At 61.2% G+C, this 12,900-nt stretch overlaps 3 protein-coding genes across 4 annotated transcripts; 2 read left to right on the top strand and 1 right to left on the bottom strand.

Annotated features, from left to right (window-relative positions):
* The first annotated feature begins 867 nt into the window (after positions 1-867).
* Positions 868-1,929, top strand: SCGB1C1 (secretoglobin, family 1C, member 1). Its single transcript, XM_008586576.1, has 3 exons — positions 868-922; positions 1,255-1,457; positions 1,909-1,929. The coding sequence occupies exons 1-3, from the start codon at positions 868-870 to the stop codon at positions 1,927-1,929; spliced, it is 279 nt and encodes a 92-aa protein (XP_008584798.1).
* Positions 1,930-3,734: 1,805 nt separating this feature from the next.
* ODF3 (outer dense fiber of sperm tails 3) lies at positions 3,735-6,286 on the top strand. Of its 2 annotated transcripts, XM_008586574.1 has the most exons (6): positions 3,735-3,845; positions 3,986-4,186; positions 4,538-4,639; positions 4,776-4,897; positions 5,663-5,803; positions 6,183-6,286. In XM_008586574.1, the coding sequence occupies exons 1-6, from the start codon at positions 3,737-3,739 to the stop codon at positions 6,273-6,275; spliced, it is 768 nt and encodes a 255-aa protein (XP_008584796.1). In that variant the 5' UTR covers positions 3,735-3,736; the 3' UTR covers positions 6,276-6,286. The 2 variants fall into 2 exon arrangements, with proteins under 2 accessions (XP_008584796.1, XP_008584797.1); XM_008586575.1 differs by lacking the exon at positions 5,663-5,803 and having other exon boundaries at positions 6,183-6,284.
* Positions 6,287-7,471: 1,185 nt separating this feature from the next.
* BET1L (Bet1 golgi vesicular membrane trafficking protein-like) lies at positions 7,472-11,818 on the bottom strand. Its single transcript, XM_008586580.1, has 5 exons — positions 11,753-11,818; positions 11,544-11,610; positions 10,362-10,453; positions 10,018-10,074; positions 7,472-9,868 (listed from the first exon to the last, which is right to left on the bottom strand). The coding sequence occupies exons 1-5, from the start codon at positions 11,816-11,818 to the stop codon at positions 9,701-9,703; spliced, it is 450 nt and encodes a 149-aa protein (XP_008584802.1). The 3' UTR covers positions 7,472-9,700.
* Positions 11,819-12,900: the final 1,082 nt, after the last annotated feature.

The following is a 12,900-nucleotide window of genomic DNA, read 5'->3' as shown; positions in this document are numbered from 1 at the left end:
ACAGGAGATATTCAGGGCCAAGGGGGCATGATTGGGTTTGACCCGACAGTACAGGGGAGAGGAAGATCAGGTCTTAATGAGGAACCCCCCAAAGGCTGAGCAGCCTCTGGAACAAGGGCCTCAGGGTCCTGACAGAGACCCTGCAGGTGGGCAGGCCAGGGTCCCATGGGACACCATCAGCCACCAGGTGGCAGCAGAGGACAGGGGCAGGGGCCAGAGTGAGAGGGCCAGGACTCCAACACCCCAGGAACGGTGCTGTTAGGGCGATTTGTTTTGGGGGCCCCAGGTGTCCCGGCCTCCTGCTCCATTATAACATGCTCTTGGACGCTCTCCCCGAGGGTTAGACGTCCCCGGCTGTGGCCCCTACCTCATCTCCTGCTGTGACCAGGCCCAGGGGTGGCCCAGCTCCACGTCCCTCGGGTCCTCTCAGGCCACCCCCCTGACCCCTAATGCTACCACCCACTTCAGGCCTCCTGTGGCCCTGGGCCCATCTCCCACCACCCGGATCCACAGCCCCCAGGACGCCCTCTGCCCCATCTGCATGTGTGGCCACCCCCGTCTGTGTAGTGAGGAGGCCCCTGCCCCATTGGAGATTCCCAGATGCAGACCCAGGCCACACAGCACGGTGAGCACCGGGCCCTCTGCACTGTCCAGCATGTGGTCTAGGTCCTCCCCTCACAAGCCACCAAAGCCTGTTGCTGCTTGGCACCCACTGGGGGGCAGTGGGGACCCAGGGATGCGCCTCACCTGTGCTGTGCTCACCAGCTCCTGATGGGCAGGTCCGGCCCGCCCCCTGGGCGAGGTGCCGCCTGCTGAGGCATAAAACCCCCGGGATCCGGCCCCGAGGCAGCTCCTGAGCCTATCGCCATGAAGGCGAGCAGTGGCGTGCTGCGGGTGGCCCTCACCTTGTTCTGCATCTGCGGTGAGTCTGTGCACTGGGCACTGGGCGGCAGCAGACACCACGGTCCCAGCACATGGTGGGGGGCTGGTCTGGGGTAGTTCCAAAGTTAGTTAGGAAATTCTCCCCACACCCGAGGTTTGGCTTTCCCTTCCCAGGGATCCCGGAGCGGAAATCAGGGAAGCTGGGAGCAGGCATGATGGGGGAGAGGTCTGCGGGCAGGTGGGGTCGAGGGCTAATACGGAGGGAGACCTGGGGAGAAGAGGTGGGCACTGATGGGGAAGGTCGGGAGACGCACAGAGGTTCCAGCCTGGGGGCAGGTCCTGTCTTGGCGTCATCTCGCCCCCACGACACAGGGCTGGTGGCTGCAGGGGAGGACGACAATGAGTTTTTCCTGGACTTCCTACAAACACTGCTGGTGGGGACCCCAGAAGAGCTCTACGAGGGGCCCCTGGGCAAGTTCGACGTCAATGAGGATGCCAAGTCAGCACTGACGGCGCTCAAGTCCTGCATAGACGGCCTGCAGCCCATGCACAAGGCAGAGCTGGTCAAGCTGCTGGTACCAGGGCTGGTGGGACACCCCACTCCCCAAAGATCCCTATGCACGGCCCCCAATCACCTGCCCAACACAGCACCCTACAGCCACCGCCCCACAGGAAACCAACCTGCCTCAGCCAGCCAAGGTGGATGCCCCAGACCTCCCTGCCCACAGAGCAGCCCCCAGACTCCACGGATGACTCCCCTCCAGCCGTGGGCTACAGTACGTGCATTCACACAAGCATGCTTACACCGGGACATGAACACTCTCACACACTCACATACCACCTATGCACACACATGCAGTCATGTGTGCACACACAACACCTCCCAGCTGCTAGGAGGGGACGGGCCACAAAGTGCGGGAGCCCACCATCCCCTGTGAGGCTGGCCCAGGCCCGCTTCCCTGCAGAGCTGTGGCTCTGCAGCTGTCGATGGACAGCCCTCTCGGCCCACACATGTCTGCCTTCCAGGTGCAAGTGCTGGGCAGTTGAGATGGCACCTAAGTGGACCCCAGAAGTGGCTCCAAGCAGCACAGGGCCAGCCACACAAGCAGACATGGACATGCTGCGCCACCCTGGCCTCCCCACGTGTAAATTTACCCTCCAACCCTTTAATCAATAAAGTCTCCTGCAGCTCAGGCTCCTGCCTCTCCTCGCCTCCAGCAACACATGGAAGGTCACATCAAGAACACACTCGGGGACACAGCCACACATGCAGACCCACATGTGCAGACTAACATACACAGGGTCACAAGCAAGGAGCTCACACAAGAGAGAAGCCCCACACAGAGGGACACACAGAAACAGGATACAACAGGAGCCAGCAACGGGGGGGCAACCCAAACAGAAATCCAGGCAGACAGCATGTAGGCTGTGGACAGAGCACAGACAAGCGGACGTGCAGACACAGGGTCTGCAGGAGCAGGCACTCGGAGCAGGGAGAGGCAAAGAGCCCAGAAAGAGGAAGTGTCCGGGGCAGGTGGGAACAGACGGGTCCACACCCCATCTCGCCCACGAGTGTGGGGAGGAGTCAGCACTGGAAGTTGGTGTTGCAGGACAACAGCTGGGCACTGTGAATGCACACAGTGGCACCGACAGCACACACAGGTCCACGGAGGTTGGAGAACAATCTCCGTCCCTAAAGCCACCCAGGGAAAGAGACCAGGACCGAGCTTGAGCCCCAGGAGGACCCCGATAAGGGTAAGGGTTACAAGAACGTGCGCCTGCTCACGAGGACACCCAGGATCAAAGGGGTGGGAGGGGCTGGCAGTGGCCACGTGGTCCAAGGAAGGGCAGCCAGGACAGCAGCACCTTCACACACCAGCTCCGCCCGTCCACAGCCTGCAGACCCTGACGCAAACCTGGATCCAGGATCCCCAACAGCCAGTACCCTGCAACTCAGTTACCCCAGCTCGGTGGTCTCTGCTGGGGGCAGGTCTGAGTGAGATCCTCACATTCCCTCCTTGGCCATCCGGGATCTGGACCCATGACCTCACTGCCCTGTTCCTTCTCCCACACCTCTGTCCCCTGCCAGCCATGAAGAGATGGGCCTCGTGGAGAGGCCCTGGCGGAGGGTATGGGGCATGGCCCGGGGGACCTTCATAAGGGGTCCCTGGTGAGGGAGCTCTGGAGTGGGAGCTCCTGGGCAGAGGCCATTGTCTTCATCACACACACAGGGATCTAGAACCCACTGTCCCACAGAGCCACATTCTAGAGCTCAGGAGCGGGGATCCCTCCCCAATTCTCAAAGCCCCCAGGAAGAGAGGAAGGCCTTTCTCTCCATGCTCCTTTTGTGGGAACTCCCTGGCGCTGAGGCCGGGGAACAGGACGGCCTCTGAGTGGGCTGTGTCCACAGCAGCTCCTGCACCAAAGAGGTAAGGCCCCCTCTGGAGCAGCACCTCCCTGCTCCACTGCACAGCCTCAGCCAAGACGTTCCCCACCTTTGCCAGCCCGCTCCTTGCCAGGGTCCTCTGAGTAGGATGAAGCTGCCCAGGCCTGCCTTAGGACCAAGAGGGGTGGTCAGTCAAGGGCCAGGATTGACAGCTCCTCTGGGCTTGCACCAGGGTCTGACCTCATCCTGGGAGCTGGTGAGGAAAGAGTGAGCTTACCGCTCCAAGCAGAAAGCTCCCGCTGCCCCTAACTCCTGGCTCCAGACCCCCCAGAGGATGAGGATGCAGCAGCCTGCAGTTCTGCCCCATCAGCATCAGCAGGAGCAGGGACTGGGGGCATGGGGGCCGGGAGGACATGGCAGGGGCCACCCAGCATCCGGTCACCCTCTTGCCCATGGACAGAGCCAGCCATGGCAGAGGAGACATGGGTGGGTACCTGGAGGCCCCACCGGCCCCGGGGGCCCATCATGGCGCTCTACAGCAGTCCTGGACCCAAGTACCTGATTCCACCCACCACAGGTAAGAGCCTGAGCGTGGGGGGAGGTGGGGCAGGTGGAGGGGACAGGAGCTGGGCTTGGGGTGGGCCTGGGGCTCAGTCTCTGACTCCCAGCCCTAGGGTAGGTCTGGCTCAGGCTGCTCAGAGCCCACTGCACCCACAGGCTTCGTGAAGCACACGCCCACCAAGCTGCGGGCACCAGCCTACAGCTTCCGTGGGGCCCCCATGCTCCTGGCAGAGAACTGCTCCCCGGGGCCCCGCTACAGTGTGAACCCCAAGATACTTAGGACCGGCAAGGACCTTGGACCCACTTACTCCATCCTGGGGCGCTACCACACCAAGACCATGCTGACCCCTGGCCCGGGTGAGTGACCCTGCCTCTGCCCTGTCCCAGCCTCAGTCCTGCCCGCCCCTCCCATCTTTCTGCTCTGAAGGGCGCAATGTCAGGCCTGGGCAGAGGAGCCTCTGAGACCCTCAAGCCAAGCACCAACCTGGACCTTCCTCAGCCCAGGGCCAAGACCACATCAACCCCCAGTCCCTCTGCCCGAAAAGGGCCCCCTGTCCCTCCAGCCCTGAAGTCAGCGTTTTCATGCTGGACACCTCTGACCAAACCTGGTTACCACACCTGAAATGTCGGGTGCTCCTCTTTGAGCCCCCAAACCAGGCCAGGCACCCACATCCTTGCTGTCCCAGCACCCCTCTCCTCCACCCCCAGGCGACTACTTTCCAGAGAAATCTACCAAGCATGTGTTCGGCTCGGCACCCAGCCACTCCATCTCTGCTCGGACCAAGACCTTCCGAGTGGACAGCAGCCCAGGTCCGCAGCTGACCGGACCTGGGGGTCTCGGGTCGGGCGGGTGAGCGGGGCAGGCTGACGGCTGGTCCCCGGGCTGGACGGAGCCCTGGGAGGGAGCCAGAGGGCCTGCTCTGGCCTGAGTCCAGGTGCCCTGCAGGGCCTGCTGCATATGTGCTGCCCGTGGTGATGGGGCCGCACGCCGTCGGCAAGGCCTCCCAGCCTTCCTTCTCCATCAAGGGCCGCAGCAAGCTGGGCAGCTTCAGCGACGACCTGCACAAGGCAAGGGTCACCCCAGCCAGGGACAGAGCACTGCACCGCCCCCCAGGCCAGGACCCACTAGCCCCACCCTGTCCTGTGAAGTCCCCCCAGCCCCCTCAACCGCTCATCCTCTGGGTGCCTCCCTGTGCTGGGCCTACACCCAGCAGTGTGGGGTGGGCAACAGACCAGCAGGGAGAGGCCAAGCCCCTGCTGAAGACAAGCAGAGAAGGGGTTATGGGCGCCGCCTGCAGGGCAAGAAGCAGTCTCAGCTAGGGTGGCTTGGAAGGAAGAAGAGAAAAAATAAACCAGGAGCTATTTGGGGAGGAAACTTCCGGCTGTGGAAACAGCCAGTGCAAAGGCCCTGGGGCAGGCCTGGGAGCTGGAGGGGCCGGAGACAGTGAGGCAGTGTCACAGTGCCTTGCACTGCTCGTCCAGCCCCAGGCCACTGCCCACATCCAACAGGACATGTCCCGGCAGGGAAGGGGCCTCACACACACACACACTCACTCACAGAAGGGACCTGCCAGCATCAGCACTCACTGGGGATGTCGTTGCACAGTAAGGCTGAAATGGTGGGGGTGATGCCCCACATAGAGGTGTCCTGCAGCAGTGAGTGTTGTCCCCACGCATGACAGAGGCAGAAGAGAACCTGATGCACAGGCACCAGTTTGGAGGTGACCCTGGTGACTCAGGGTCTGAAACCTCTCATCCAACGCAGACCCCCTGACCTCTGGGGCCATGTGTCCTGGGGACACTGAGCCTGTCTGAGCCTCCTTGGCCTCTCAGACCCCAGGTCCTGCGGCCTACCGCCAGACTGATGTGCAGGTGACCAAGTTCAAGGCTCCACAGTACACCATGGCTGCCCGAGTGGAGCCCCCAGGGGACAAGACCCTCAAGCCAGGACCAGGAGCCCACAGCCCTGAGAAGGTCCAGAAAGAGCATAGACAAGAGGGGTCTGTGCTGGGGGAGGGGGGCACAACCTGGGGGGTGGAGGGGTGGGGGGCAGGGGTAGGGCCCAGAGCAGGGAGGAGGGAAAGGGCCTGCGCCCTCACCCTCAGGACCCTGTGCATTTCCAGCACTAGCCCAAGAGGCCACCGTTCAGGGACAAAGAATGAAACCCTCCCCTTTTTCCCAGCTGGCCGTGGCATCCCCAAACACTGTGACATTAATGCTGCTGAGTGCTGTGTTCAAGCTGGCAGCACAGCCTTGGCACCTGGCCACCTTGGCCCTGGGTTCAGGAGGGACTGCGGCAGCCTGTGGGGTGGGGCGGTGGTGCTGGCTCTCCTAAAAGCCTCCCCCCTCCCAGGTGACCATGACCAAGCCCTGCGCCCCCATTGTCACCTTCGGCATCAAACATTCTGACTATATGACACCTCTGGTCGTCGATGTCGAGGAATAGCCCCAGCCCCCACCCCACCTGCCAGCCCGGCCTCTGCACATCACGTTCCCGCAGGAGGTTCCCTGGGCCGTTGGGCTCTACCCTCCTTCCACTAGCTGGGCACCGCCAGTCTGGCCCTGCAGGCAGAGCATGCTTGCCTGGACAGTTGTGACCACGTATTTTTCTCTACACTACTTTCCTACTTGTTCATCTTGTTTCCTGCTGTGCCACATTATTTAATAAATCGTGGATTCTAATTTGGAAGGGTTTGCTTGGGGGAATGATCAAGGTCTTCTAGAAAGGGACCCACACAGGGCCCTGTCCTGGTTTCCAGGGCCTGGGGTCTGCATGGTGAGAGGTGGGAGGCCCAGGAGCCTCAGACACCCGTGCCTGTCCTCCTGATGCTGCCTTGAGTCCCAAAGACGGCCACCCCGTGCCCACATGTGCTCTCTCCTGAGACGGGCCCTGTGTCCCTCCCCTTGAGTCTGCACTGGAGCCTGTGACCACCTGGATAGTGGGATACGGGCTCCCCTCCAGCACCAGCCGCCACGGTGTGAGCTCAATGTGTGAGGCCATGTGCAGTCCCCACTGTACTGCCCTCCAGACACAGGGGCTTCCAGGACGGCAGCCCCGTCCTCGTGGTGCCACCTCCAGTGTTGACCATAGTAATAAGACACGTGGTCATTGCTGTTTTAAGTGACAAAGTTTGGAGTTGTTACACATGCGGGGAGCATGGAGGGGGAGGGGGCAGGTGGCGTCTCAAATGGCCAGAAGAGGGACCTTCCAGAAGCCGCCCAGGAGCCAAGGCCAGGCCTTAAGGGGTGGAGCTGGGACTGCACCTCGCCTTGAGGGGAGATCACTTCAGGGGGCAGCCCCGTCAGACACACTGGTAGGCTGTCACCCGAATGTGCGCAGCCCAGCTGGCTGTGAACACGCTGGGCTCCGCCCCTGAGCAATTCCCACTCACTCACTCGGTGCTTAGGAGGTAATGCCACCCTCATCCCCACATGAGCTGCAGGACCCTGGGCAGAGACATGGTACCTGTGGCTACTCTGCCTGAGGCCAGGCCTGAGTGGAAAAGGAAGGACACAGGGACCCCTGAGAAGTGGGGACAGGAAAGGGGAGGACCTATAGCCCCGGTGCCCACAGCAGGCCTGTGGACCAGGCTCAGCTCGACAAAACTCCTTCAAATCCCAAGGAAACGAGGACAAGGACCATGTGGTTACTTCATGAAGCTATGTTTATTCCAAATTTTTAGTGTTAAAATGTCTTACTCTTGAATTATGGGATACAAACTGGCAGTTTGCCCTCACTTGGCAGAGTGGACAATCCCGGCCCTCACACTGGGCCCCCGAGGTTTTGTTTTATTGCATCAGGGACCAAAGGCAGCTAACCCCACTAATCCACAGGTCCAGGTGCTGCGTGTACAGGGCAGAGCCAGAGGGGGAGGGTGGGGCCCTCGGGGACTCTGGTGTGACAAACTCACAGGGCTGCCGTTCCCCTTCATGGAACTCACCCTCACATGATGAGAAAAACGAGAAACAAAACAGCCAACCGGAAGGGACCTACAGCCCAGAGCCCAGAGTTGCCAGAGATGGAGGGGAAGGGGGACGGAGGCCTGAGGAGCAAGGTGGCAGCAGCAAGACGAACGGGCACTGCTCACAGCAAACACCTGCTGGGCTCTGGTTTGTTCCCCACGGCTCAGCTGTGTTCTTGGGAAGTGGAGGTCAGCACCACGCGGCCCCGAAAAACGGGGGGATGCACAATTGGGGTATAGATGTGGTGTCCACAGTGACCGGACGGGGCACAATGCAGGCAGCTGTGGCGCTTGGTGACCAAGAGACAAGCCCCAGCCATGGCGCACAAGGACACTGGGAAATGAGGATGGCCCTGCGAAGGGGAGGCCAGCCCAGAGGGGAGGGTTTCAGGGAAACAGCAAAGCCCCAGAGACACAAGGCAGTCAAGCCGGCCTTGCCAGATGAGAGCTGAGCCTGTGCTGGATGGGAGGAGGTTAGGACAGGGAGCTCGGAAGCAAGAAGGCATCCCCACCTCCAGCACACTTAGGGGCCCAGCCAGGTGCAATGGAAGGGCCAGGCGACAAGAAAAGGAGGTTGTGGCAGGTGTGCACAAAGAAAGATGGCCTGCTGGATGGAGGTGGAGGAAGGGGATGGCAAGGCGAGGGTGCCCGGGGCTGAAGGCCAGAGCAAGGCAGAGCCAGCGCCCGGCTGTGGCTGATCCATCGGGTTCAGAGGAAGCAGTTGTGGATGGACAGGACACATGGTATGGCCACGTGGGTGGGTGGACAGTGAGCCAACAGTCCTAGGGAGCAACTGGAAGGCAGAAGATCAGAGCTGCAGGGCTCATTCCTTAAGGGTGTCTTTACACAAAGACAAAGGTGTTGAGATCGCACTGTGGGGTGGGAAAACGTTTAGTTCTGTCAACATGGAGCTGGCCAAGTGGACTTGAGGGCCCAGAGAGAGATGGGTGAGACAGGCAGTCTGCAGAGGCTGGGGACAAGAAAGGGCACAGAGCTTGGTCACGGCAAAGATTGGCCATGGGAGGAAGGGCAGGGCTTCATGGGGGGCAAAAATTACCCACAACTGAGAGGCGACTCTCTACAGGTGGCCTACAGGTCTTACAAAGAGGGTCCTCTCAGAGAAGCCTCTCGCCTCCAACACTCTGCCTGACTCTGAAATGCCAGACCAGTCCGTGTCTAGGTCCATTTCCCTGGGAACATCTTTGGTGCTGGGTCCTGAGGCCTGACAGCATGACTTTCTGCTCCTGGAAACGCAACCATATGACCCAGACAGGTCCTGGGCCAGTGCCTCCAGCCAAGGCTGTGTGTCCACTCCTCCACCTGTGCAGCTGAAGTCAGGCCCAAGGGCCTTGCAGCAGGGGCTCCACCCTGCGCCGGTCCACCCATACTCAGAAGCCCTGGCCAGGGTAAATGTCTCCAGGCAAAGACCCTCAGTTGGAAGAGAGGGCACTCCCTAGAAGTTCACAGCCACAGCTCTCTCCTGTGTCAGCTCCAGGCACCTCAGATCACAAATGTTGAGAGTGGCCTTAAGGTGTCAGAGCCCAGAGAGCTAGCAGAACAGCTGCCAGTCACAGGTTGCCATGCCCAGGATTTGACAGCTGCTCTGCTCAGACCTGGTTCTTCCCAACACGCTGTGGCCCCAGCTCTGCTGGGGTCTCTAGCACCTAGGGGTGAGGGTGAGGGCTGGGCCTTGGTTTCCCTGAGGGAAAGAGTCCCTTCCACACATGGGACTAGCCAACGTGAACTCGATGGGTTAGAGGTACCGCGGCCTCCTGCTACACAGAAAGATTCCTAACCCACGATTGTAAATGCACAGGAGTATTTTGCAGGTGAGTCCTCTGGAGCCCAGGATGCCAGGCAGGGGAGACCCTGGCCACCCTTGTCACCCACAGAAGCCAGCTCCCATGGCTCATGTCCTCGCCCTCGACAAGATGTAGGTGAGGATGAAGAAGACCACAATCAGGCCCACAGCCATACCACACAGAAGCTTCCGGTTGTCTCGCCCGGACCTTGCCATTGTGGAAAAGCGCTTCACACTCCCCGTAAGCAGGCTGGTCATGCTTGTGAAATCTGAGTCCTGAGGGAAAATCCCAGAAAGGTCACATAGGGGCAGTGCCTTGACTACCCACCTGCACCAGCGCTGAAGGACAGGAAATGCTGGGGACCTGCGCAGCAGGCAGTGTGGGGGCAGAGTGACCGTGACTCGAGCATGCCGCAGACCCTTACCATGCCATCCAGGTACTGGTTCTGGTCCTCCGCATCCCTATCGATGTCCAGGGCCAGCTGGTCAGGACACAAAGAGGGCAGGGTCAAGCCAGGGCAGACATATAACAGGGCATTCACCCTTCTCAGGACCAGCCGGACCTTACTAACAACTCTGCTAGACATGGTGCCACCAGCAGAGGTCAGAAAAATCCAGGTGCCACCTGGGACCTCATGCAGATGAGCACAGCCACAGGTGGGATTAGGAGGATAGAAAACTGCGAGAAACTCCAGGCCCTCTGCCCTCCCTCTAATCCCTGCTCCACAAGGGCACCATGCGGAGGGGAGAGGAGAGGGCCACGACTGACCGATTTGAGCCTGGTGACCTTGGAGGCCAGGCTGTCAGCCATCCGCTTGTTCTCTTGGTCTAGAATCTCCTCCACAGCACCAGGACTCTGAGCTGCGAGAAGAAAGAGAGGCTGAGGGGCTGCATCCACCCATGAGTACAGCCCTTGTACCCACACTCCAATTGTGTCTGGCCGAATCAGACATCTAGGGGGACTAGGACCACCAGCGTCTGCTGAGCAGGTCCAGCCCTAACCCAGGTTCCATTGGGTGGACCTTGCACCTGTGAGACAGGGTGTGTAAACGATGACGTATGAGAGCACCTGCCATGCGAGCACATCCAGGCAGGGATGGGCAGGTGCCCCCAACAGGTTCAGTCCAACGGACACTCTCTGATACTGATGTACCAGAACCTAGACCAAGCCCTGCGACACTGATGAGATGCAACACCACAGGCATCACCATCTGTGTACTTGGGACTCGTTCTCAAAGAAAAACAGTGAGCTCTGGTACGGGCACAGGAAAGACTTGGGAAGAGCACCCAGAAGGGTGACAGGAAGGCCGCTGCAAGGACAACCTGTGAATCGGGTCCTGTAGAGGTGACAAGTAACCAAGGCAGTACATCAGGAACGCCCTTTACTGCAGAGAAAACGACTGAGCAAAGCTCCCCCTCCCCGCCATGGGAGCTGAGGTTGACCCAGACAGCAGATCCTCGTCTGCATCCCACACAGGCCTCCTGTGACCCCAGAGCATGGTACTTGTAGAAGCCTGGCCTGTGACAGGCTGTGCCAGGTGATGCCAAACTCCTGTCGCATCAGGTGGGTGAGAAAGGCCACCCCCCAAGCGCAGAGTGAAAATTCGCCATTGGTCTGATGCATGGGAAGAATTAGCCTCGATGTGACCCACCTCAGGGCAGGGCGCGACCTAGGAATCACTGACGTGCGCAGACCCCAAAGGAAGCGGTGCCAGTGTCCTGCCAACCATTTTGTTCGTTAGTTTCTCTAATCGTCTCTACGGTCCATCAAGACCAGCATCAGCACCCACTTCGCATATGAGAACACGGGCACCGAGAGGGACAGACGGGGCGCCCGGGGCCCAAGTCCGTAGGGCCTGCTTGGGCCCTCCCACCGCGCACTGCCCGTCCTCCCAGGGCCAGCCTCCGGACCTGCCGACCGGGTGGCCCGGCCGAGGAGCCACGACCCCACGCGGGATCTCCCGGGAGCGGAGCGGGTGGGGGCCCCGCGTCCCAACACGGAGCTCCAGACCCCGCAGCTGCGCAGGGCGGAGACGCCAGCAACACCCCCCCCCAACCCCGGCGCGGCCCGGCCACCCCGCCCGGTTTCCGTCCCAGCGGCCAGTCCCGGCAGGGTCCTCCCCGCCCAGGTCACCCTCGCGGGGCCGGGAACAGACACACGCTGCTCCTGCGGGCAGCGACGTCGGTCCCGGTCCTGCCGCGCTCACCCCGAGTCCAGTCCGCCATGGTACACTGCTTGGCCCCACTGCCGCCCGGACGTGGCGTAGTCTCGGGGAAGGGGCTTCCGGTTCCACCCCCAGCGTGCTAGGCCCCGCCTCCGCCCCGTGTTGGTCCCGCCCCTTCCGCCTCAGGCTGCTTGACTTCCGGCCAAGGTTCGGGAAGGGGGGGCGGTGACGCGGGCGGAAGGAAGTGACGCGCCTGTAAACAGGATGCGGACGGGGCCGCTCGCTCTTGGGGCCGCTCGCTCTTGGGGCCGCTGGGTGGGTTAGTGGCCTTAGGGCCCCGGCTGGGTCCTGACAGCTCGGGCCCTCGGGGTCTGCGTCCCAGCGGCAGGGCGCTGGCAAGGCGAGGGAGCCACGGGTGGCGTGGCTGTGTCACCAGGGACGAGGGCCTTGGTCCTTTCCCCAAGTCAGTGAAGAATCAGACTCGAATCAAAAGCAACAGAAAAGCTTTAATGAGCGCAAAGGAGGAAACACGTCAAGAGATCAGCCGGCCATTCCCCGCGCGGACAGCGGCGCTCACACGCAGGTGTAGGTTTTCTAATGTCTGAGCTTGCGGATCGCTGACAGCGCCTCTGTCGCATCGCGCATGTCCTTACCCATAAATCAGCCTGTTACAGTGGCGTGCAGTCACGGGTTGTACACGTATGAGCCCCTGATGAGCATAAGCCTGCCCGGAGGCCTCAGCTTGTCCCTCGTGTGCAGGTCCTCACACCTGGAGAGTCCCTGGCAGGCCCTTGTGGTCAAATTGCGTCTGTATCAAGTTGCCCACCAAAGGGGTAGATTCTGGGCGGACTTTCCGCCGTTACCTCAGGGGAGGGCCCTGGATGTGACCATGGGGAGGTGGCGCTTCCCATTTCCCTCAACCTGCTCGTGACTGACGGCCTAACAGTTGAGGTCCGGCCTGACCCGGGGCAGGGTCACCTCCGTAACGTGGAGGTCAGAGCCTCGGACGGCGCCTGCAGCAAGTGAGCGCGGCTGAAGCTCAAGTGTGAAGAGCTGCAGAAAAGTGGGGAGGAAAGAGGTCGGGAGCGGGGAGGAGTGGGGACCCAGGAGCAACGAAGGGCGTGGCACCGAGGAGCTGCTAAA

This window comes from Galeopterus variegatus, unplaced genomic scaffold, assembly GCF_000696425.1.
Source record: "Galeopterus variegatus unplaced genomic scaffold, G_variegatus-3.0.2 Scaffold4030, whole genome shotgun sequence".
Taxonomy (NCBI): Eukaryota; Metazoa; Chordata; class Mammalia; order Dermoptera; family Cynocephalidae; genus Galeopterus; species Galeopterus variegatus.
Note: the sequence above shows the minus strand (reverse complement) of the source record. Positions and strands in the feature narration are given on the sequence as shown.